Source organism: Hemitrygon akajei, chromosome 6 (genome assembly GCF_048418815.1).
Source record: "Hemitrygon akajei chromosome 6, sHemAka1.3, whole genome shotgun sequence".
Classification (NCBI taxonomy): domain Eukaryota; kingdom Metazoa; phylum Chordata; class Chondrichthyes; order Myliobatiformes; family Dasyatidae; genus Hemitrygon; species Hemitrygon akajei.
Genome location: NC_133129.1, coordinates 122146686 through 122172209, shown reverse-complemented (window position 1 = coordinate 122172209; position 25524 = coordinate 122146686). Strand labels below are relative to the sequence as shown.

The 25524-nt window shown below is 37.0% G+C and overlaps 1 protein-coding gene across 5 annotated transcripts in view; it reads right to left on the bottom strand.

Annotated features, from left to right (window-relative positions):
• The window catches only part of phf21aa (PHD finger protein 21Aa), a 395003-nt gene extending 369988 nt beyond the window's left edge, over positions 1 to 25015 (bottom strand). For all 5 annotated transcript variants that reach the window (XM_073049161.1, XM_073049163.1, XM_073049159.1 and 2 more), the window contains exons 1-3: positions 24148 to 25015; positions 23453 to 23485; positions 22775 to 22840 (exon numbers count right to left, since the gene is read on the bottom strand). In XM_073049161.1, coding sequence (XP_072905262.1) covers positions 22775 to 22840; positions 23453 to 23485; positions 24148 to 24201 — 153 coding nt within the window. In that variant the 5' untranslated portion in view covers positions 24202 to 25015. The remainder of the gene's footprint in view (positions 1 to 22774; positions 22841 to 23452; positions 23486 to 24147) is intronic.
• Positions 25016 to 25524: the final 509 nt, after the last annotated feature.

The following is a 25524-nucleotide window of genomic DNA, read 5'->3' as shown; positions in this document are numbered from 1 at the left end:
AGCAAAGCTCTTGGGTTTAGAATTCTTGACCTATGATTAACTCTTATTTCTTAATAAACCTGAAAGAACCACATTGCATCCATCTGGTTCTGTACTGTACTGAGCAAATTATAATCAAAATTACATGTAACTGAAAGGGAAGTGGTATGGAGGTGAGAATGAAATTTAAAAATAACAAACTAGTTTAACAGCATGCAAGAAAAAAGCTCCTATTAGACACAATGTTAACCAGTTCGCTAACTAACATGATCTTTACAATTTAATTGATTACACATCTATACAATTCCTAAAATTCCATTTTAAACTGATCCAGTTACTTTTAAATGCCCAGTAGGCTATTTGCACATTTTAACAAGTGTACTAACAGTTTCTTCTGGCTATTGCACCCCATATGATTTTAAACTCCATTCTCCAAATTAAAAATCAAAGTCTTCTATGTAACCCAAGTACATTCATACCACCTTATCTAGACTAATTATTAAAATGTTAATTTTGACAAATAAAAAAATCCTTGCTATTTTTGTTTACAGGTAGCCCTCGAGTTACAAATGTCTGACTTACGAATAACTCATATGAACGGCTTACCACAAAACCTATTATATTGAAAATCCAAGTTATATACAATGGTTCGTAGTAACAAACATATGCACTATGTTGTGACGTTCATGAAAACAAAAAGACAAATGTTTGACTAACTGATGCTAAATAATACCGGATGTACCTGTTCTGACTTGCGTACAAATCTGACCTAAAGACTGGCTCACGAACGAAACTCATTTGTAACCCGGGGACTGCCTGTAATTACCTTAAAATGGCAAACTGAGACCAAGAACCAAGTACCGTAGATTCCGGATTTTAAGCCGCTACTTTTTTCCCACATTTTGAACAGCTTTGAACTCTGCGGCCTTTAATACGGTGAGGCTAATGCATTATTTTTTTTCATGCCGCCGAAAACATTTTGCCTCGTAACAGTAGACCAATAAAATTGATGAGTAGTTCACAGAGGTCCAATGAAATTGTACGATAAATCAAGCGCACTTTCACAATTAAATTATTGTAAATCAGTCATTTGTACTCACCCTCATCAACATGGAAAACACTCGAAGAAAAGCATTGTGCTGCCTTTATGGCAGTTATTTAGTTTATAATATTTTCGCTTAGTAATTCATTTTCTAGTTAAAGTTAGAAGAGTTTTAACTATATTTGTTTTCTGTACTACATCGCGGGATGCTATGACGTCACACCCGGTTTCGCCGCGTCTTGTGGGATACCAGTTTGCGATAAACGGGAAGGAGGGGGCATTAGACCCGAGCGAAACGCTGCTTTTAAATGCCGTTTGCGATAAACGGGACGGCGGGGGGGAGCGGCGGAACGAAAACGCTGCTTTTAAGTTAAAGGCGATCAATAACTTTTCCTGGTAGGCTGCAGTATATATATTTTTTACCAGTCGTTAGGAGATATTGGAATGTTGTTCAGTAAAGAAGTATACGCAACGTATATTTAAAAGTAGCCACGTTACGGGCACGGTTCAAAAAAAAGCATTTGCAATATGTATTTGTTTTTGTTACCATATGGATTTAATTAAAAGTTAAAAAATCCTCACGTGTAATATCTTTCTGTGTAAATATCTCATATTACAACGTGGGACACCTGCGGCCGAAAATCCGGTGCGGCCTAAAATCCGGTGCAGCCTTTACAAGTAAAAAATTGATTTTATTTCTAAAATTAGAGCCAGCGGCTTTTAATCAGGTGCGCTCTGTAGTCCGGAATCTACGGTAAGCTAAAATAGCTTGGATAATTCTATTTCAGGATAGTTTTTATCATTTAGCACAATTAAAAACCTCACATACTTCAAATGCGTGTACATTCTGATAAAACTTTTCTTGCATGCTGCTCCTAAAACACAACTGTCCTGACGAAGGGCCTCGGCCCGAAATGTTGACTGTACTTCTTCCTATAGATGCTGCCTGGCCTGCTGCGTTCCACCAGCATTTTGTGTGTGTTGCTTGAATTTCCAGCATCTGCAGATTTCCTCATGTTGTCAAGAAATGTTAAGAAATTAGGCTATTTAGTGCTTCAAACCTTCAATGAGATCATGGCAGATGCTTGAACATATAATTTTCATTAATGGAATACACCCAAGACCAAAGAGCTGATTATTGATTTCACAAGCAGGATACCAGAGGTTGATGAGCAGGTCCTCATCAGGGGATCAGAGGTGGAGAGGGTCAGTATCTTTAAATTCCTCAGTGTTATCATTTCAGAGGATTTGTCCTGGGTGCAGCATATAAGACCCATTACAAAGAAAGCACAGCAGTGCCTTAGAAGTCTGTGAAGATTTGGCATAACATCTAAAACTTTGACAAGCTTCTATAGATGTATGGTGGAGAGTATATTGACTGGTTGCATCACAGCCTGGTATGGAAACACCGATGCCAAGCAGAAAATCCTCCAAAAAGTTGTGATACGGCCCAGTCCATCACAGATAAAGACTTCCCCTCTGTTGTGCTCTGGAGCACTGCTGTAGGAAAGCAACATCCATCCTCAAGGAACTCCCACCACTCAGACCATGCTCTCTTCTCACTGCTGCCACCAGGAAGTGGTACAGGGGATTCAGGATCCACACCACCAATTTCAGAAACAGTCATTACCCCTCAACCATCAGACTCTTGAACCAGAGGGGATAACTTCACTCCCGTCCCCCAACCACTGAACCCTTCCACAACCTATGGACTCACTTCCAAGGACTCTTTATCTCAGGTTCACAATATTTATTGCTTATTTATTATTATTTTCTTTTGTATTTGTCAGTTGGTAGTCTTTTGCACATTGGTTATTTGTCTGTTCTGTTGAGTGCCGTCTTTCATTGATTCTATTGTGTTTCTTGGACTTATTATGTATGCTTGCAACAAAACGAATCCCAGGGCTGTATTTGGTGACATACTGTATACATACTTCGATAATAATTTACTTTGAACTTTGAAACATACTCAGATTTAAAATTAACTCATTAAGCAGAAATTGCTATTTGTGAAAGTAAACTCTTTTGCTTCCTTAATAACTCAAAAGTTTGTCTTTAAACTTTTAGTCCTATACTCCCATTAGCAGAGATACTTCTTGCATTTCACCTGTTTGTTTAATTAATTATTTGATCTAATCTCTCTAGGTCTTATGGAATATAGCTGAACATTGTGTAAGTTCCTCCTTACAAATCAACTCTTAGAGACTATATCATTCTGTTAACATAAATTGCATTTCAACCTGTAGGATCAATTTATCCTTACGATACAGGTCAACAATTGCTATTGGTATTTCCCCTCCCCTTATAATTACCAACTACCGTAGATTCCGGACTACAGAGCGCACCTGATTAAAAGCCGCTGGCTCTAATTTTAGAAATAAAATCAATTTTTTACTTGTACAGGCTGCACCGGATTTTAGGCCGCACCGGATTTTCGGCCGCAGGTGTCCCACGTTGTAATATGAGATATTTACACAGAAAGATATTACACGTGAGGATTTTTTAACTTTTAATTAAATCCATATGGTAACATAAACAAATACATATTGCAAATGCTTTTTTTCGAACCGTGCCTGTAACGCGGCTACTTTTAAACATACGTTGCGTATACTTTTTTACTGAACAACATTCCAATATCTCCTAACAACTGGTAAAAAATATATATACTGCAGCCTACCAGGAAAAGTTATTGATCGCCTTTAACTTAAAAGCAGCGTTCGCTCAGATCTAATGCCGCTCGCGTAATGTGCTCGCCCCCGCCGTCCCGTTTATCGCAAACTGGTATCCCACAAGACGCGGCGAAACCGGGTGTGACGTCATAGCATCCCGCGATGTAGTACAGAAAACAAATATAGTTAAAACTCTTCTAACTTTAACTAGAAAATGAATTACTAAGCGAAAATATTATAAACTAAATAACTGCCATAAAGGCAGCACAATGCTTTTCTTCGAGTGTTTTCCATGTTGATGAGGGTGAGTACAAATGACTGATTTACAATAATTTAATTGTGAAAGTGCGCTTGATTTATCGTACAATTTCATTGGACCTCTGTGAACTACTCATCAATTTTATTGGTCTACTGTTACGAGGCAAAATGTTTTTGGCGGCATGAAAAAAATAATGCATTAGCCGCTCCGTATTAAAGGCCGCAGTGTTCAAAGCTGTTCAAAATGTGGGAAAAAAGTAGCGGCTTAAAATCCGGAATCTACGGTACTTGCATTTCAGCCCTCTAGATACAATGACCTGCATTCACGCCTCAGCATACAAAGACCTGAAATCTCTCTGGACATTGTGTTTCCAGATTTCCATAACAAGGCAAGTATCTTCCTCTATCATTTTCATATCCAAAGTGAACAACTTCAGATTTGTTTTGTCTGAAATAGTATGCCATGGCCATGCCCATTCCACTTAACCTATTAATATCCTTTCATAATTTATTGTTTCCATCTACACTCTTACAAGGTCACCTTTTACTGCATAATCCATTAACTATTTCCTATTTATGAACACAGTGAACCATGCCGCTGACATACAAACCACCTTAGAATGTTTATCTCTTCAATCCTATTTTCTTCAACATGTTCTATGTTGTTCTTCATTTGCATTAATTTTGGTAAGACCATATTTATTGAAGAAAGCAAATATTTAACATGTCAAATATGTGTGCCACTTCATCTACTGTAAATAATGAGACAATCATCAAAAACTTAAACATTCATGCTTTATTACCTAGAACCACAATTATATGATAACAGCTTAATGCAGGTAACGGACACTAATTTTGCTTTCTATTGATAGAATCCCTCAGATCGGAACTTATATACATAGGTCTCTGAGAATGATGCCTGAAAACAGTTATGGAGTACAAGGACATGGCATTGAAGTTAAATGGATATTTTGCATCAGATTTTATGATAGAAGATACATTCCACTCATGCCAAAAAAAATATCCTGGGCAGAATTCAATATCATAAATCACTAAAGAATCTGTTAAACTATTGGGGTTAAAAGCTGTTCAGACCCTAGACCTGATGGTCTGCATTCTCTGATCCTAGAAATGGATGCAGCTATGTAGATTGGAAAACTACTTTTAAGCTATATAGTATCTCAGGAAAGAAAATTCATCCAATTCTCAACTGAAACCTCTTTGAAAATACATGGAGTAATAACCATCCATTATTGCTTAATAAGGAATTCTTCATGCAAACATATATCAATATCACAATCCAAGCGTAAAATTTGAGAATAGCATACTGCTTCAGAACTCAATACAACAATCTTCCATATAGGTCTTCCAACATACTGGTTTTCAATGCTACTCAATTCATCTGTTTAGAATTTCTACTAATTGTAAAGATAATTAAAATTACAAACTAAAAACTTTATTCAAAAATGTAACAGTCGATGGTGAATCCTATCCAAATTCTGAATGAAACAGAATTTCACTCAAAAAAAACCAACGTCACTTACACACAAACAGAAAAGTTCATAATCAAGTGTAAAACTTGAGAAAAATATACTGCTTCACTGCTTAATACAACAATCTTCCATGTACATCTTCCAAACATTTGTGTATAATGGCTTTGCAATGGCCATTTACAATCAAACAACCCAACCTTTGTTTTAATGAAAAAAATCATGTCAACCGATGGAAATCCTGACCTTTTCACAAGAAATCTTGATAAAATTGTTATCCATTATATCAAGATACCAAATTATTTAAAAAATTCTGCTCTGTATTAATGCTCCTCATTGGGATTTGGGATTTTTAATTTTGTAAAATGTTTTGAAAAACTAATAAAAAAAAATTTAAAAAAATAAAAAATTCTAAACAATTCTCATTTCTCCTATTTAACTTTCTATTCTGATCCACTATCATGTTTTTGGAAAAAAAAATATTCTGACCTATAGGTATATGCACTGCTAATTACTTACATGGCAACTGATAGATCAATAAAAGTAATAAACATGCTCTTCACATTTTCAAATCACTTTCGTCTGCACATGCAGGAGAGACAAATAATGAATTTAGCACATGTCAAATGCCTGGCTATAAACAATTCAAATACATACAACACACATACATGATGCATCAACCAGAAAATAAAACTTACAGCATTTCTCTTTCCTTCATCTCATTTTTCAAAATTTAATACTTCCAAAATAAAAATTAAATAGTGTTAATGCCGAATGAAGTCAACTTCTAAAATGAATTGCCACAAATCATGTGAATTACCATCACTTGAAAATGACACAAGATTTCTTACTAGAAGATGTAATGAAATAACGCATCAGAACATCTGATTAACCTTAAAAGCAACAACTGTGCCGAAAAAGAGCAGTGAAAAGCTGAACATAGTACAGGCATATTGTAAACATTAATGTAATCTAATAATTGGTTGCTATCTTGATATTATAAACACATTTGATGAACATCAACTCATTTGCTATATCAGGACAGTAACCAATCTCTTTAGCAACATTGGGGGCAGTCCAAAAGAGATTCAGCAGGCTAATTCCTGCGATGGGAGGGTTGTCCTATCAAGAGAAACTAGATAGCTTTGGGCTTTATTCCCTATCAGAGTTTAGAAAAATGAGGGGTAATCTTATTCAAAAATGCAATATCCCAGATGCTGAGATGTTTTCACTTGTAAGAGAATCACAGACAAGGGAGTCAGAATTACAAAATAAATAGGCCAATCATTTAAAACTAAGGCAAGACAATTCTGAGGGTAGTGAATTGCTGGAATCCTCGAGGGTGGTTCAGAGCAAAACACCGGATGCATTTAAGGTGGAGCTGGTAAATATTTAAAAGATCAAGAAATTGAGGGTTATGGAAAGATGCACAAAAGGAATTGAGATCAATATAGATCAGCTATGATCAGACTTGAGGGGCCTAGTGGCCTACTACTGTTCTTTTTTGTGCTCTGGTTTGGGAGATATTATTAGTGAAGTTTTGGTGGGCTGTGGTTTGTATTCAGTAAACTAGTCCTGGTATTCTAGTTATGAGTATTGTATCTACAGGGGGACTGATGGTCTGCTGAACAAGTGATTAATGTGCACCCAATACAGGAGAGTATAAAGTAACCCATCACATTCCTGACTTGTACTGTGCATTTGTAGAATGTCTTTAATAACTTAGAAATTTTCACAGAATATTCATCTCCATGTAAATGGTGTTGAGAGCAGAGGGTAAAGCAATGGACCTAGATTTGAAATGTAAAGAAATTTTTGGGTTTTTTTTGAGCGTCCTATTTTTAAATAGTACATATATCAATTGTGTACACCCTCCAGTGTAACTTAATTAAAAAAAAGCTGCAGCTGCCGGAAACCCAAAATAAAACTGAAAATGCTGAAAATATTTATTAACTGCCCGGTATGCCAAGTGCTTCCACCAGTTTTTTTGGTTCAGATTTTCACCATCTGCAATTTTGTTGTTTACTTTCAATACCTGGCCATTTCTGAGCTCATTTGGATTTTTCTCTCCACTCAAACTGGCAGATTTAAGCTTCCTCGGCATGCTCATTTATTTCAGATTCACAGCTGTATTTTATAATTCCAGCAGGGCTTCTTCCCCCACACCCCCAACCCCTATCTTCTATTTACACATCTTCCAGACTGATTAGTTGCAATTAGCATGAGGGTAGTGCACTTTGTGGTTAATGCCAATCGGTTGTCAACTGCCTTCTCCTGGTCTCCCCTGCTAGCAAGCAATCCAGTTGTTGCCTCCATTTTCTGCAAATTTAAACATGCCTATTTTCTAAATTTAAACTTTTTTGTCATTAACCTGAAGCTTATATACATTTCTCTCTAAAAAGATGCTACCTGACTATATCCAATGACTTTTGATGATGGCATTCTAATGAAGATGAGCCTAGATGGATGGTCCCGACCTTTAATTAAAAGCATTTATCTTTCTCCACAAAGGCAAAAACCATCAGGACATTCCATTGACAGCTGTCTGAATGCAATTACTTTAAAAGTTCATTCAACTGAGTTGAGAATACAAATTGTATTTGCATGAAAAAATGACAAATTTACAGCAAAAAATGAAAGAACAGTAAGATTCGATCAGATGAGAGGTAGTGTTGTGGGTGGGTAGATTGATAATGTACCAGACTCCTTAAAATTAAACTCCCTTCATTAAGATTATGTAATATTGCTGATATGTGCTTTGAATGACTCAGAAATGAAACTGGGAGCCAAGTTTATAGCTTACATAATTAAGTTAATTTACAGATGGCATCAAAATATATGGGCACTGATCTGGTCAGTAACAAAATAGGCCAAAAACTATGAGATGAATATTAATATGAACAGCAAACTCTATATTAAAGAATAAATCCAGGTAACCACCCTTCATAGAGTGAAGTTACCTGGATTTATTAAAATATTAAAAGGTTAATTCTAAACAAATCCAAAAGTTTTAGTGGACCCTTTCATTGAATAAAGATAAACACTTCAACCATCAATCAATCAAGATAACAAACAGAATACTGAACTACATAACCAAACTGAAGTATAAATTACACAAATCCCATGGATCCTCAAAAATTATAATTAACATTTTTTTAAATTAGCAACAACTCTGGAAATATTTAAGTTTGGTCCTATGTTTTATTAGTTGAAGAAATTCCTGAAAAGGTTAGGAACAGGATGGCATATTTTAAGCAACAGGCAAAACATATTCACCAACTTCTAACTACTTAACTATGTTCTCCAGTGCAGTACTTAATTGTATCAGTGCCATACAAATAGCCATAAAGTTAAATTAATACCTGTAAAAGAAAATTAGTTGAGACTGACATGCTTTTCACTTCTAGAATCAGGTGCAATATTAATGACATATGTCATGAAATTTGGTGGCAGCGGTACATTGCAACATATAATAAAAATATAAATTACAGTAATATATAAAAAACTAAATTGAATAAGTAGTGCAAAAAGAGAGCAAGGAATTGAGGTAGTGTTCATGGGTTCATTGCCCATTCAGAAATCTGATGGCAATGGGGAAGAAGCTGTTCCTAAAATGTTGAGTTGTGCCTTCATGCTTCTGTACCACCTCCTTGCCGATAGCAATGAGAAAAGGGCATTACTTGGGTGATGGGGATCATTAATGATGGATGTCACCTTTTTGAGGCATCACCTTTTGAAGGTGTCCTCGATGCTGGGGAGGTTAGTGCCCATGATGGAGATGGTTGTGCTTACAACTTTCTACAGCTTTTTCCAAACCTGTGCAGTACCATACCAGATGGTGATGCAATCACTGAATGGTCTCCACAGTACATCAGTAGACATTTAGGAGTATCTTTGGTGACATATCAAGTCCCTTCAAACTCCTACTGAAATATAGCCGCTGTTATGCCTTTGTTGTAATTGCATCAATTTGTTAGGCCCAGGATAGATCTTCAGAGATGTTGACATACAGGAACTTGAAACTGTTCACCCTTTCCACTGCTGATCCCTCAATGAGGACTGTTGCATGCTTCCTCAATTTCCCCGTCCTGAAATCCACAATCAATTCCTTGGTCTTACTGATGTTAAGTGCAAGATTGTTGTTGCAATACCACTCAGCCAGCTGATCTATCTTGATCCTGTTTGCCTTATCGTTAACATCTGAAGCTTTGTCAACAATAGTTGTGTCACCGCCAAATTTCTAGAGGCATTTGAGCTGTGCCTAGCCAGACAGTTGTGGATGTAGAGAGAATAGAGCAGTGGGCTAAGCATGCATCCTTGAGGTGCACCAGTACTGATGGTCAGCAAAGAGTTCCAATCCGCACGGACTGGTGTCCCGGAGAAGTCAAGAGTTCAGTTGCAGAGGGAGGTACAGAAGCAGGTGGGAACCTCTGACTGCAGCAGTGATAGAAGATGTCCAGTTGGTTGGCACAGGTTTTCAGAGCACTCCAGATACACTATCAAGGGCTAACACTTGGCGAGTGCTCAGCCTCTTAAAAGATGCTCTGATGTTGACTTTCGAGACAGGGTTACCAAACTCACCCAACATCTTTTCAAAAAGATTGTAGTAAGAGTCCTTGTACGTCTATTTCAAATGTTAACTGTTTTTTTCCTTACAGAAGATAACTAAATTTATTTTGATTTGTTTTGATTTCAGATTTTATATTCAGTCCCTTGTTTTTGCATTGTATATCAGTGAATGTTTTACTTTAAAGGCCTATAATGCAGAATACAATTTACATTAAAAATAATTTGCTTAAAAATATTAAACTGCAACCTCAGGCCCTCTCCACAACTCGTCTGCACACTTATTAAAACTGGTAAAGAATATTATCTCAGCAATGGCATTAAGTCCCTATAAAGTTACTGTGCATAGTTATCCATGACTGTTAGTCAGATGTGTCAGCAAATCAAATTCACAAACTGTTAAACCAGTTGAATGACATTGTCTGAGAATTTTTTCTGTTTTCTTCCAATTGACGCAACACAGTCCTACAGTTCCATCCAAACATGTTGATAAGGCCACAGTGCAAGTTTAAAAAAAGTTCTGCAACACAAGTTCGGTCCTCACCTCCGGCATTGTTAGTATGGGGATTTGCTCATTCTCTCTGTGACTGAACATACTTCCCCTGAGTGCCCTGCTTCCTTCTAACCCCAAAGATATGCAGATTGGTACGTTATTGGCAAATAGGCATTTGATGGTTAGTGCACTCAGTGGACCTGAGAAACCATTTCCATGCTGCATGATTACAATTGCAGCTCTTAAAAGATAAAACACTAACATGATGATACCTGAAATTTACAGTAGTTTTATTTTATTTGTCCTTTCCTTAGAAAAATCAAAGGAACCTTCTGAATAAATTAAATTTTTGTATTTTCCTGGTAAATTATGAAAGGTAGAAGCTACAAAAGTTATTCTAACAATTACCTTGGTGCTGTGTTTTAAATACTAGTCCTTTAGTTAATGACTATGAAAGAGCACAAGCAACAGTATTAAAAAATATCATAATGTACCACTTCCTTTTAGAAATACAAGACCTATGTTGTTGCTGCACTTACAGATTCTTTACTTACTGTTCAGTGCACACTAAAGTAGTTCAAATGCATCAATAGTAAGATTGAAAATTCACAAATGTCAATGGTATCAGCTATGAAAAATAAACTCATAGAGAGGACTTCCAAACAGGGCTTAATGCTGTTGGGACAGAAATAAATTTAAGTCTATATACAAACTATATTCTGTTTGATAACCATGATCATATTACATTAAAGCTATAATAATACGGATATTTTCAAAATAGAGCTAAACCAAGTTGCCTGCAGAAAGAATTAATGGCATCAAAAGTTTTATTTCAACAATTTTTGCAAGACTGATCAAATTCAAGAATTGCATTCTACATATAATTAGAGTGTTGCCCCCACTTTATAACTTTATTTCCAAAGTACTGACATAGCTAAAAATTGCAAAGGTCAAAGGAACCAGTTTGGACTGAAGAAAAAATTCTTCCAATGTGCTTTGTGAATTGACATTGCTTTATTCAAACCTATAAGCTTGACCAAAATGGAAGTGAAAATAGTTTTGAACAATTGAACAAAATCATTTACCATTAGTGCAAGAATGGCCCACAAACTTTATTTTATAAACAAAACCACCAAAGGGATCTTTGCAACTCCAGAAATCAAAGTTAAAATGTCTTAAAGGACGATTGCTTAACAGTTGTGTTCCTTTTCAAAGTAGTGATCTATTATACAACTATACAGACGTCATCACACACTAGTATTTTACCATTTTTAAGTATAAAATCCTTGACAATGAATATCAATAAACTATTTAACCACGCAGGAATTGCATCCAAGTCTAACACAATCAGCTGATTCATACATTCACCACAGTCAGTTTTAAACTTAAACAGAAAACAAACCTGAGCCAACTCATCTTCTATAACCAACGAAGGTGTCTTCTTAAGCTGATCCTATTTGCCTGAAATTGGCTCACATGCCTCTAGATGTTACTTATCTACCTGTATAAAATGTCCTTTAAATTCTAGTAGGTACCAGGAGGACAAAAAGAAAGAAACTTTGATAATTTATTTTCTCTTCCTAGCTTTATTTCACTAATTTTTGCAAGAGTGATCAAAATCAAGAATTGCATTCTACATGTAATTACAGTGATGCCCCAACTTTATAATTTTATTTCCAAAGTACTGACTCAGCTAAAAATTGCGAAAGTCAAAGGAACCAGTTTCGACTAAAGAAAAAATTCTTCCAATGTGCTTTGTCACATCCACAGATGGGCTGAGATGTCTGTAGCACTCTGTAGTGCCCTGCAATTGAGGGAGGTACAGTTTCCATATCAGGCAAATGACACAGCCAGTCAGGATGCTCTCAATGGTACCCCTGTAGACAGTCCTGAGGATTTGGGGACACGCTGAACATCTTCAGCCATCTGAGGTGAAAGAGGTGCTGTTGTGCTTCTTTTTCACCATACAGCGGTATGTACAGTCCTCAATGATGTGATACCAAGGAACTTTAAACTACTCACCCTCTCAACTATAGTCCCACTGATGTCAATAGGGGCTAGCTAGACTGTCTCCATTCTTCCTGTAATCTATGGTCAACTCTTTCATTTTTTTTGACATTGAGGGAGAGATTGTTTTCTTGGCACCACTGTGTCAGGGCATTGACTTCTCTGTAGCTGTCTCACTATTGTTGGAAATAAGGCCCATCAATGTCTTGTCAAGCCTGGGGTGAGTTATACTGTTGAAAGCTGAATTGTAGGCCAAGAACAGCTTTCTAACATAAGCATCCCTCTTCTCCAGGTGAGTGCTGTGGCTATGGCATCATCTGTTGAATGGTTGTAGGCAAATTGTAGGGGGTCCAGTGTGGGTGGTAGCATGCTGCAGATGTAGTCACTGACCAGCCTCTCAAAGCATTTGCTTATAATTGAGGTGAGTGCAACAAGACATCAATTGTTCAGACATATTACCTTGGTTTTCTTTGGTACAGGGACAACGGTGGATGTTTTGAAGCAGGTGGGCAATACACACTGGGAGAGAGGGAGGTTAAAAATGTCTATAGACACATTTCTGTGGCAACAAGTGAGAATCCAGGATGGCATATTGCTTCCCTAGTCCAAGGATCAAGATCATCTGAACAGGCACAGATTTTCTGAAAGGGAGAGGCAAACAGCCAAAAGTCCTGATCAATATTGCAACTAACAATATAGCCAAGAGGAAGAAAGGAGGTCCTGTAAAAAGATTTGAGGCAATTAAGCAGAAACCAAGATGTCTTCCAAGATACAATCCCAAGATGTCTTCTTGTGCCATATGCTAGCAAAACAAGAATAGGAACATTGTACAGTTTAAAACATGGCTAAGGAGCTGATCCAGGAGGAAGAGCTTCAGGTACTTAGATCACTGGGCTCTATTCCAGGTGGGACTTGTACAAAAAAGGATGGGTTGCACATAAACTTCAGGGTCACCAATATTCTTGCAGGGAGGTTTGCTAATGCTACTCCAGAAGTTTTAAATAACCATGGCAGCAGAATGGCACAGCAGGTTAGCGAATACTTTGATGAGGGAAAGGCAGATGTTAGGACAACATTTCTCTCCACACCCTCCACCACCCCCCACCACCCCACCACCAGCCACAAGGCTGCCAGCTTGAGTGTGTCCCAAATAAAGACTTTTGTATCTACCAACTGCATCCCTCTGGTGACTTAGTTCACAATTACAACAAGTATATGGAACTACCATGTTACAACCATTGCAGAGGTTTGGCTGACAGAAGGGCAGATACAGTCCTTCAACCTTCCAAGATCCAAATGTTTCAGATGCAATACGAAAGGATGTAAAAGAGGTAAGGGAGCTGCTACTGATGAGGGAGAACATTGTGGCAGCACTTAGGGAGGATAGCCTGGATGACCCATCCAGTGAAACAATATGGGGAGAGCACAAGAATGAGAAAGGTGCAGTCACAATGGTGGAATTACCCTGAAAGTCTCCCAATAGCCAGCAGGAGATAGAGGAACAGATGTGTGAGCAGATTCTGAAAAATTGTAAAAGTAATGGAATAGTTGTAGTGGGTGACTTTATCTTTCCCAATATTGACTGGTAGTGTACTCTCTTAGTGCCAGAGGCTTTGATGAGACAGAATTTTTTAGGGGCAGCCTAACAAATTGGCGTTTCTTGACACACTATGCAGACAACACTACCAGAGAAACAGCTATAGTTGACCTTGTTTTGAGAAGTTAGTCTAGTTAGCTGTTTAGAGTTTCAGTGGGAGAGCATTTTGGGAAAAGTGATAATTGCTTAAGTTTTCAGATAATCACAGATATTGATACGAGTAGATCTTGAAGTTCTAAATTGGGGAAACTGAATGAAATGTGCCTGGAACATGCTGCCAGGGGAGCTGGTTAGAACAGATTCAAGAACAATGTTTAAGCAGCATTGAGATAGTCACATTGAGATAAGCAGGAAATGGTAGAATATAAACCACATGAAGGCAGATAGGATCAGCTTGGATTGGCATTATGGGCCAAAGGGCCTGTACCTGCATTGCACCACTCAATGTTCACATTCATACTTGCACAAAATTAAGATCATTGAAGCAACCAAATAACAGAAGTACAACCAAGAGTTGATGGATCCCTTTCTTTGGACAAAGGCAGTCAAGCTTCCAACAATTTTAATACAGTACAGGCTGGGACTGTTTTCCCCGACATGAGAGCTGGAAAATTGTGCTGCCCCTTTGGGACTCAATGATGAGTCCACCAGAGCAGCACGGGGCAGCTGGCAGCACAGACAACAGGAAAACGATGCAATAGCTGATTTAAACCAAAGTCACTGCGGTAAATTGTGACAACTATGTGACAAAGGTAAATCCGAGAAATAGCATAGGAATTGGACCAAAAGTTCTACTCTTCCATCAAATGATAGATTCTACTCTGATTCCCTTCTACCAAGTTTATCAGAAGAGGCTCAAAAAAACGAAACTATTAATTCACCTCAATTTCCCTAAGTAACACAAGGATAAGTTCTCATTGTCAGTTTCAAATTACAATTTAAACAAATAATGCAAGAAAAAGGACCATCCATGATGTAAATTCACATGAAAAATAGTTGCTTGAAGGAGGCAACAGAAGTTACCAACACTTCACATTTAAACAAAAATGTCTTGAATATTCAAAATCTTCAGTTAACTGCATTCCATGTTTAAGTCCAACATATTGAAAAATAATTCCTGGTATAATAATTTATATTCAAGTATGAAAAGGTAAATCCAGAAATGACCGTACACATCTTCTACGGGATTAGTTTATTACATTAGAGAACAATACTTCAAAATATTAAGCACCACTAAAGCACTTGGGACAACTTGACATGAAAGTTTCTATAGAGGTCTTTCTTTCCTGTCAGTGTTTATTACACAATACCTATATTTAGGCTTTGCCTTGCTAATAGGGGCAGTTTCACTTTATTATAATATGCCAATTTAAGGTAAGTTTATAGCAAGTTAATTCTGAAATATTATACCAATCACAAGGCCACAGATGCTTTGGATTACCAAGCAACCTAAGAGAACATGGGGACTGGGCAGAAATAAGAATTTGAGGTCCAGGTTCAGCTACAATATTATTAAATGGCATAGCTTACTCAAGGGGCCTAATAAACTGCTCCTACTTCCATTTCTTGCATTACATTCTTAAAAGTCATCTTGGGTAATAATTATGTGAACCTCTTTACATTGCATAAATGAAATCCCATAACAAACTCAGCTGCAGCATGCAATGAAATACAACTCTTAACAGTGAAATTATTTGGAATATACTCACACCACAGCTTAATGCTAGTAATCTGCTTTTTTCACCCCCCACCCCATAATCAATAATTTAAGTTAAGCAATGTAAATGATACACAAGATTGGTAATTCCATGTCAAAACTGAAAGCTCAGATTGTTTGAATTAAGTTTGTAGCATCTCTGGGAAAAACAAATGGTAGCTGCCCTCTAATCCGTACCATTTCCTGACTTGAAAATATTTTGCCAATCCCTCATCACGGCTAGGTCAAAATCCTGAAACTCACTCCCTAGCAGCATTGTGGATATATCCACACCTGAAGGACTACAGAAGAAAACTCATCACCATCACCTGCTTAAGGACAATTAGGGATGGATGATTAAGTGCCGGCTTAGTCTGCAAAGCCCACATCCCTTGAATGAATAAAAAAAATATGCAGAACCATAAAATGCAACATTAGAGCTTAGTAATACGCATATACACTATTATCTTCTACTTCTGGAACGTCTTGGGAACAAAGAAACGAACTTTCAGCTATTGTGGCGCATACACAATCAAGCCAGCTACAAAGTTAAGATTATTTCCATCAATGCTTGGATAGCATTTCCACTGACACAAAAACAATGCAATTTCAGAAGAATAAGGGCAGCAGGAACATAGGAACAATACTACCTCCAAGTCAGACAGCACTTTGACTTATGATCATTCCTCATCAACATTGGGTCGAAAATTCTAAACCCTATCCTACAGTATCATGAGAGTACTTTTGCCATAAAGATTGAACTGGCTCCAGAAATCAATGTGCACCACACTGGTAAAATAGAATAGATAAAGACAAAAATACCAGCAACATCTTTAAAATAATAAAAACCCAAGCTAGTTTCTCAGTACACGGCTTTCAACAATGACATTCATATACCACCTTTTCCATAGTAAAAAGTGTCAATGGAAATTTGATACAGCGCTACATAACAAGACAGGAGGCCAAAAGATGCAGGTGGTCAGAAGTATCCTGGCCAGATCCAGGTTTTAGAATTTGAGGGCATAGGTGCCAGAGAAAGAGTGATAGAAATAAGGTATACACAAGGTAAGACCCTTCTGCCCTGCTACTCAACCATACCAGGATCAATCCATATCACAACTACATCCATTCGTCCTGCTTCACAGTCTTACGTTTTAAATCGGATTTTTGCTGAACAGGAATATTAAATGTCAGGTTACTTCATTTAGATCATGTTTTAAATGATAGAGCAAACTTCAGGCAAACAGTTGTACTCCACCCAATTTTTTTTTTCCCTTAAAGTGCTGTGCACTAAATTTCAACATGCCAAAATATTTTTAATGTTAACTTGGGAGCTATCTATTCTGGCATTCAAAAAGGGTGGAGTCCCTGCTTTAGACATTGTACTCATTAGACTTTATAATAAAAGCATTAATTGTTCTAAAAGAAAAAGACTCCAAATTTAAAAAGTACAAATTCAATTCTAAATGCAAAGAAGAAGAAAGTCTGATTGTGAGAAAAGTTTATAATTCATCTGGTTTACAGGATTAAATATTTCCTGTATGTCACATAACTAAGAAGTAAAATTCATATAATGAATTTCAGTCAGATTGACTGGAAATTATCTCAAAAACAACTGAGCAACACTAGCCTCAGTACTGTTGTGGACATTATATATGTTGTACACATGATCAGAAGCCATTTTTGCAAAATATCTGTTTGTTACCACTGATTTCATTATCCATATTATTGAAAACATTCAAAACTATAAACTAATCCCAGCATGCACAATTTAGAAACTGTTCTAATGATTACCCTGCTACCTGATTATGTTATCTTTTATAGAATTACACAGATTAAAATCACTGAATGGTGACTAGAATACTTCAGTAAGAATATATTCTTACATATCAATATGAAGAGTTCTTTTAATGTCAGTCTTGACAGCTGCCTTAAGTGTGGTAGAGGCAACGTATCATTTAACATTTTGACAGCATTTATATTATGTGAAAAAACCAAATTTTTGTAACTGCTGTGTCCCCTTTATACTCCATAGTGCTAAAAGTATAATGAAGTTAATAGAAAAGTTAACTTCTATTGATAATGTAACTTTTACAGCTTGACCAAGATGTGGTACTGTATTTAAAAAATCTGAACTTCAGCAATTAACCCATCGTTAACTTTAGAACCTATTTAGACAATTGCCACATCAGAAGCATCTTAGCAGCAACCCTAAAGCACGGAAGATGTAGCAACTGTCCTCTAGAAGTGCGGAAACCACCAAATGGCAATTAGCCAATAAAACGATATTCAATTTACAGGCACAGAACGACCAACACTTGAAAATCTGCTTTGTGAACCCTGACATATGGTCCCATTTATACATATTTCTTTTGCTGATGTTCTCCAATTGAATTCTGTGGTTCTGAGTGTTTTCCAAGTCCCCTCCCCACAGAAAAGAAATGTAATTTTATTTGTTGATGCATTCTAAACTAATTTTTTTGTGTCATGGTGAGGGGGGGTGCAGTGGTGTGCACCCAATTAACCTACAAAAAATAAATTGGGCCTAAACGTGACCATTGTGGCAAGTTCCACATCTGCCAGTGTGGACTTGCTGCACAAAGTTATCTATATCTAAAATCAACAAGGCCCTGTGCAACAGTATAGCCTTTCACATTTTATGGGTGAAACTAGTTTTGACCTGCCCACTCACCAGCTGAAAATATCCTTGAAAGCAGGAATAAGATCCACTCTGACATTTAGCAAGCTGTCAAAACTCAGAATGCACCTAACATTAAAAAATAAGCAAACTTAATTAGATAAATAAAACTTTTACTTAGCCAGGCCTTATGAAAATTCAAATTAGATTTATTGTTCCTACATCAGGCTCAGCTGGCAGATTCACTAGTATAACTGCAGTAAGCTCATTCACTGCTGCCAGCCTCCAGGAAATCAATGTCAGAACATAACCAGCGAAGGATGGCAGGCAAGTTAAAGGTATCTGCTTTCATATAATCTGAAATCAGCAGCATTTATGTTGAGAATTGCCAGTATGCAAGTCCCTGTATTTCATGGCAAATCCCAATTCCTTCAACATCTCCAAGTAAAAGGACTGAAGTGAAATATAAAAATTTCATTTTGGAATTCCACGGCATCTCTAACACCTGAAATTACATTTCTCTTTCAAGTTTTCCCACATATTATTCCTGGAGTTTTATTGATGAGGTAGCTATTAACCAATGTGCTGTAGGCATTTATTAACCCTGCAAATTAAAAGGATTTCCAGAATTTGATTGTATGTCTTCCGCAAGTTATGAATGTCCAACTTGGGATTAGTTGTACAGACAAGTGTTCGAGAAGCCAGCAGGATGAGTTAGGCAGCTGCTGCACCTTCTGTTTAAGAACTATTTGTGGCAATATCTGAAGTCGAATTAAACATCCTGATTTAACAACAGTGTTTTCAGTTAGCCTTTGTTTTAAATATATTGCTGGGTGGCTTCACTCCAACCTGAACAGTTCTCAAGAATGCAACTCTATCATAACCTTGGGAAGACCTCAATTAAGGTTATTCCAATATAAACATCCATTGAAAATCTACCCAAATTTTGCTGGGCTTTCCCGGCTAGTCCACTTGGAAGTAGTAGCATTTACCATGTCAGATTTCTGTACAAACTCTTGTTCAAATCTTGCTTTCAGAGATCCAATGTTGATTTCCTTGCAGTGCTTTACCATTGGATTTCATGTGGAGTCAAACAGTGGAAAAGCAGCTTTTTGGAAATCTTCAACACCGGCAAGCAAAGAGGGGGAAAAGTTCTCATATCCTGTGATTGATTCTGAGCACAGAATGCATGGGTCTATTAATTTTAATGGGGATTATAAGGGTGCAAACAAGCAAAGGGAGATACTTTTTAAACAGAAAATAAAAAATACTGGAGTAGGTCAGGCAGCATTTGTGGAAAAAAAATGTTAAGGTTTTAGGTCTCCCACCCTTTATCAATAGTAATGAAAGGTTTTCGTCCACATAATATCCATTTCTTTACGCAGAGCTGTTGCCTTATCTGCTGGGTATCTCCAGTATTTTCAGTTTCATCTTACATTTCAAGCATTTGCAGTTTCCTGATTTTCACATTTTTAACTATTTTTGGTTTAAGGAGTTTATTTACATGTTTAAATGTATTTCAGGTTATTTTATTTACAAATTATGAATATTTTAAAGTGTTAAGTCATTTATTTTGTTTAATAGTTTTACGATATTTCTGAATGTCAAGGGTATTTCAAAATATTGAAAAGGCTGCTTTCACAGATGGCAAAGCTGAAACATTGGTTTGGCTCCTGGTGAAAATTCCAAAGAGGTTCTAGGAGTTGGACTTAGTTTGATTAAGTTGATCATTATCTGGAACCTTTGATTTCAGAGCCACAGTGAAAATGGGTACCAAGTTTGAACAACTTTGAACACTGAGCAGGATCCAAATCATTAATTAATGAAATTGGAAACAGAGACAGAAAATAAAAATAAATTAGTAAATCAATGCTTATCCATGCACCCCACTACATTTTTTTACACATGCAATTTATCAAAAATTTGTTATAGTGCTCGGAGATCACTTCTACTCGTAACTGCACAGATGCTACATCATAAATCTATTTTTAACAAGTCTTCCTTTGTAAAATTGTCAAGACATGTGATTGAAAAACATCTTTGAAAATAATATTACAATAAAGTTTACCATAGGATATAATACTGCAATGACATTCAAAATGTTTTAACTGCAAATATATCACACAATTCATCTCAATTCTTTTGACCTTTGTACTTTTAAAATACTTTTCTAATATGTTATCTTTGATAACTACACAGAGAAATTCTAATACTGAGAATATATTTCCCGTTTTCTCCTCAAATAGCAGGTTCCATAAAACAGCAATCTACCAAACCAGCTTTCTTCCATTATTGAACTGGTTAAGGAAATAAAAAGTGTTCCAACAATTTCCTCCAAATTTAAGCTTCTGTTCTGAAAATCTACATCACTCCACACTCCATTCCAAGTGCTACAAGTGCTACATTCAGAAACTCAAGGCAGTGAGAATAAGCTTACGTTTCTTCATCACATTAACTGCTGCTCCAATATGCTACAAGCTTTAGAAGATGATTAACAATACACTCTCTGCATATTCTTAATACCTTGCTGTCACTTACTGCTACTATGCGTCTTCTCTTCAACCAGAACTACGAAGCAGACAAAGCCAGATATTGCAAACATTGCTTGCTATTTAATGGTTATCATTTTTGATGTTCTGTTGAAATTTTGTAAGACAAATCATATTCAGATAACCCCAAAACAAAGCTTTATATCTATGCAGAAAATGTAGCATTGATTCCACAAATCCAAAGAGATCCCTGTACACCACAAATGGCCAGCAGGTGGTAGGTTTGCAGCAAGACAAGTTACATATTTCAACAGCTAAAGGATTCAGCAAAATTGTCCAGTTGCATGGAAGAAAGAGGAAACTCAAGCACAGCATCTTCTGAGTATATGTTCAATTATTTGGTGTCTCCATTTTTGCCATCAACAAGTCCTTGGTTTAGTAAAAACAGGGAATATAAAATCTATCTGAACAGAATTCAGAAATGCTTCTAATAGGAGGGTGGCTGCAATTAAAATTAATATTTTTGATGATTGTGCAAATTCAGACATGCTAAGTGGTTTAAAAAACTTTAAAGTTTAAGAATGTTCACAGAAATTTGCAATTAAGCTTTTGGTGCAGTGGAGCATTTTAATGAAACATTAATGTAATTTAACACTCAGCTTCATTTGGAGAAATTAGGGAAGATGACCAAATGTTTGGTCAGAGGTGGGATTTAAAGGCTGATGGTAATACAGTCATACACGAACACAGACATTTACAAGGGAAGGGAAATTACACCAATGCTTAATTAAAACCATAAATGCAGCAAAGTTTACCAAATAAAAAATGAGCACGAGCAGTTCCCTGATTTATTAACCAAATCTTCACCCAGATCTACTAATTTAACTTATTAATACCAACAGCTTTAAAAAATATTTATAAAACTGGCAAACTAAATCCAAACCGTCATTCTGATATTTCTACATACATGGCTGTAAAGGCAGCATCATATGATCATAGTTCAGAGTTGACTTTACAGAAATATAAAAAGATCAAGGCTTTAAAAAGAACACAAGATTTAAAACTGTAAATGAGGATTCTGCATTAGAATTTATAAAGTACAGTACATCAACAGGCCCAAGAATGGAAGCTTAAACTTGCAATGTTTTTATGGCTTTTACCAGTTCTACCTAAAAAGTACATCATTTTTATCACACAGGCAGCTCAAGACACAAATTACTCAGAAGTGAAGCAAAATAATGTTATTCAGAAAACCGAATCTTACATATCTTTACAAAATATTACTGGCCTCTTTTGAGCACAGAGAGGGATGCTATAAATTAAATACTGGATGTATTTATTTTATGGAACTGACTGCACAAAGAATCCAGAATCAGAAACAAAGAAATGGGGGTGGGGAAAAATAAAAAAGGCTAAATCTTAAGAGTGCTTGTTAAAAGAATTAAATGAGACCAAGTGAGAATGAAGGAAGCCTATGGGAATGTAAACTTTATTTATGCAAAAACCCATTAAAATATCATTAAAGTACAATTCTGCACTGCTAATGCAATTACAAAGGGAACTGACAGTATATGAACAAAAGAGTTTCAGGAAGTCCAAGGAGATTAGAATGAAAGTATATGTCTGAGGAAATATCTGTTTGTTCCAACACTTGGTAAAAAAGTACAACAAAAAGGATAACAGGTGCATTTGGAACTCTCTCAACATCAGTTCTTCCCTTTATTTCCTAACCAATACCACACAACTCCAACTACTAAAGCTTTCAGGAAAATCCATCTACCAGAAGAGATCATCTCTGAGCAACACAACCATTTGAAATAGAACAGTCACAAATCAATTATTCCCCTTACTTGTTTCTCACTGAGTGTGGTTATCTTGGCTTGCAATTCATGAAGCTGTTTCTTCAAATCAGCATTCTGTGAAATAAAATTTAACAATGTAATATCACATGTCATTACTAATACTAGCCCTACTATCATATTAGGAAAATGAGTCATTCAACATTTTCCAGTTGAATATGCTAGAGGATCTCAAAAAGCCATTTTGGTTAGTCATGTTTTTAAAAAATAAAATGACTATAACTATCTCATTGTCTTTCCTTATTGGATTAAAACATTGTTACATTTCAGAATAAGACAGTTATAATATTTCACAAAAACAATTCTACTATGTCTATGAATAATTAGGAAACAATGTGAAAGAAAACATTTTAACATCCTAAACTTTAAAAATAAATATGTAGTAAATGCAAACAACACTCACAAAATGCTGTAAGAACTCAGCAGGCCAGGCAGCATCTATATTAAAAAGCATAGACTACATTTCAGGTCAAGACTCTTCACGGGTCCTGATGAAGGGTTTCAGTCCGAAATGTTGACTATACTCTTTTCCATAGATGCTGCCTGGCCTGCTAAGTTCCTCCAGCATTTTGTATGTGTTGTTTGGATTTCCAGCATCTACAGATTTTCTCTAGTTTGTGATAAAGTAAATGCAGATATTTTAAAAGGTGAACACAGCACAAAATATACCTGTGGATCTTGTTTCATCTGTGCCACAAGTTTCTGCATGGATAAAATAGAGAAAGTTAATGTTCTAGGGAGGAGATAATGCCAGAATATATAAAGTATTAGGACTGGTTTTATTGATCAATCCAAGCTCCAAGTTGTTCCACCCTACCTCTATTTTTGCCCAATAAGTATAGACTCTAATTAGTCCTAAATTGGCTTTATGATTCAAATACATCTAGGAAGTCCTCTACTGCTGATTAAGTGGGCCTTAAATTATTTAAATTTCCCATTCAAAAATCAGAAATGACTAATACTTTCAGAATACAAGCAACCCTATTTCATTAAACATTCTGAACGCATTGATATTTTACGCTTTTAGATCCAAAGTTGTTCTTCACAGAAATCCATAAAAGTTTGTTAGTCCACAACTTTTCAACAATTGTATGTAGTACTTTAACCTATTTAACTTGCTCGCTCTCATCTTGTTATTTAAATAAGTGACATATCAAGTTATTTTAAAAAAAGTTAGCCTTATTCAAAAAAGTTTGCTAATTATTTTAATGATACAAATTGAAATAAATGCTTCCTTGCCAATTAATTTCATCTTAACAAACTCGTACGACTTAAATAATGCGCGTACTTTGAGAGGCTGTGGTTGAAATTAACATACATACATGCAATTACACGCAGTAAATTAAAATAAGAGACCAGATTACCTGATGAAACTGGATTTCCACTTTCAGAGCCTCCTGCAGAGTTTGCAACTCCATCTCCTCTACTTCCCGCGCCACTTTCCTTCACTTTTTTCCTCTCCACCCCTCTAAAAAGGCCCCCAAAAAAATGGAAAGCCCCAGCTCCCCTTCTCTTTCTCCCCCTCTTTCCGCACGCAGCCAAAAAAATAATGAAGAGAGAAACAAAATCAACAAACAGGGCCCGAATAATTTCAGGAGGGGGAAAGTGCATCAAACATTGCGATCGGCCGCATGTGTATAAATATCAACTTTATTTGATATTGATAAAATGTTTTATACCTAGTATATAAAATATATTTAGTGAGAGAGAAGGGGAAACAGACACAGAGTGAAGGCAAAACAAGTTCACCCATCCACCGGACTCATCACTCTGCACCGCCGCCGAACCAGAGGGGGGCGGTGAGCTGCCCGAGTCCAACCAACAGCAACTTCAAAAACATTTACCCCGTTCCTTAAATCATCGCAACCACAGGGCCCTCACGTTACAGTTAAAATCCCACCGAAAAATCAACCGACTGAAGGGGAGAGGGGTTCAGAGAGAAAAGCGGTCGGGGTGGCGTGGGTGGGGAGGGGAGGGAAAGGGAAAGGGGGAGCGAAATCCTTCGCGTTTCCAAATCCTGAAGAAAAAGCGAAAAAAAAACACCTCGGTGCGAAACGGCCGACCCACAATTAAATGTTACTTCTTCAGTTGTTGGTTTTTTTTTCAAAGAACTATAGTTTTCCTGTGGTAAAAAGGAGGAAAGAAAATCCCGATTTCTTTTGCCCCCCTCGGAAAAAAAGAGAAAAAAAAGTGAGTGTGTGTGCGCGCGCGCCCCGGCCCCTCTCTCTTCTCTCTCTCTCTCTCTCTCCTCACTTACTTACTCGCCTCACGTTGAATCCCTTTGCTTCCCCTCCCCCTCCACTCGTGCCCGCGCCTCGCTCGCCCTGTTGCCTGGCACGCGCGAAGCTCCCACACTCTCCTCACTCATCCCGGCTGTTCACTCTTCGCGGCCCACCCCACCCCCCTCCCCGCCAGCTGGCGCGCGCGCAGGCACAGGGCGCGCGCTGCCGCGGAGGAGAGGGATCGACCGAGCGCGGGGCGAAGGGAGCGCGAGAAGTTGTGGAGGTGGGTTGGGAGGGGGAAGAGAACTACTTGACGGCGCGAGCGGCGGCGAATTTATTTCACTTTGCCTAAGGAACAGCGGTGCTGTGGCTCTCATTGCCTAGGGAAAGTACCCGGATGCTGCGACTCCTCACTTTACTCCAAACTCAAATGGGATTATTTATTTAACTTTTTGTGTAACTTATTTTAGCATACCCATTCTGATTTATAACAGAAAACAGAGTGCTCTGGCACTCAGA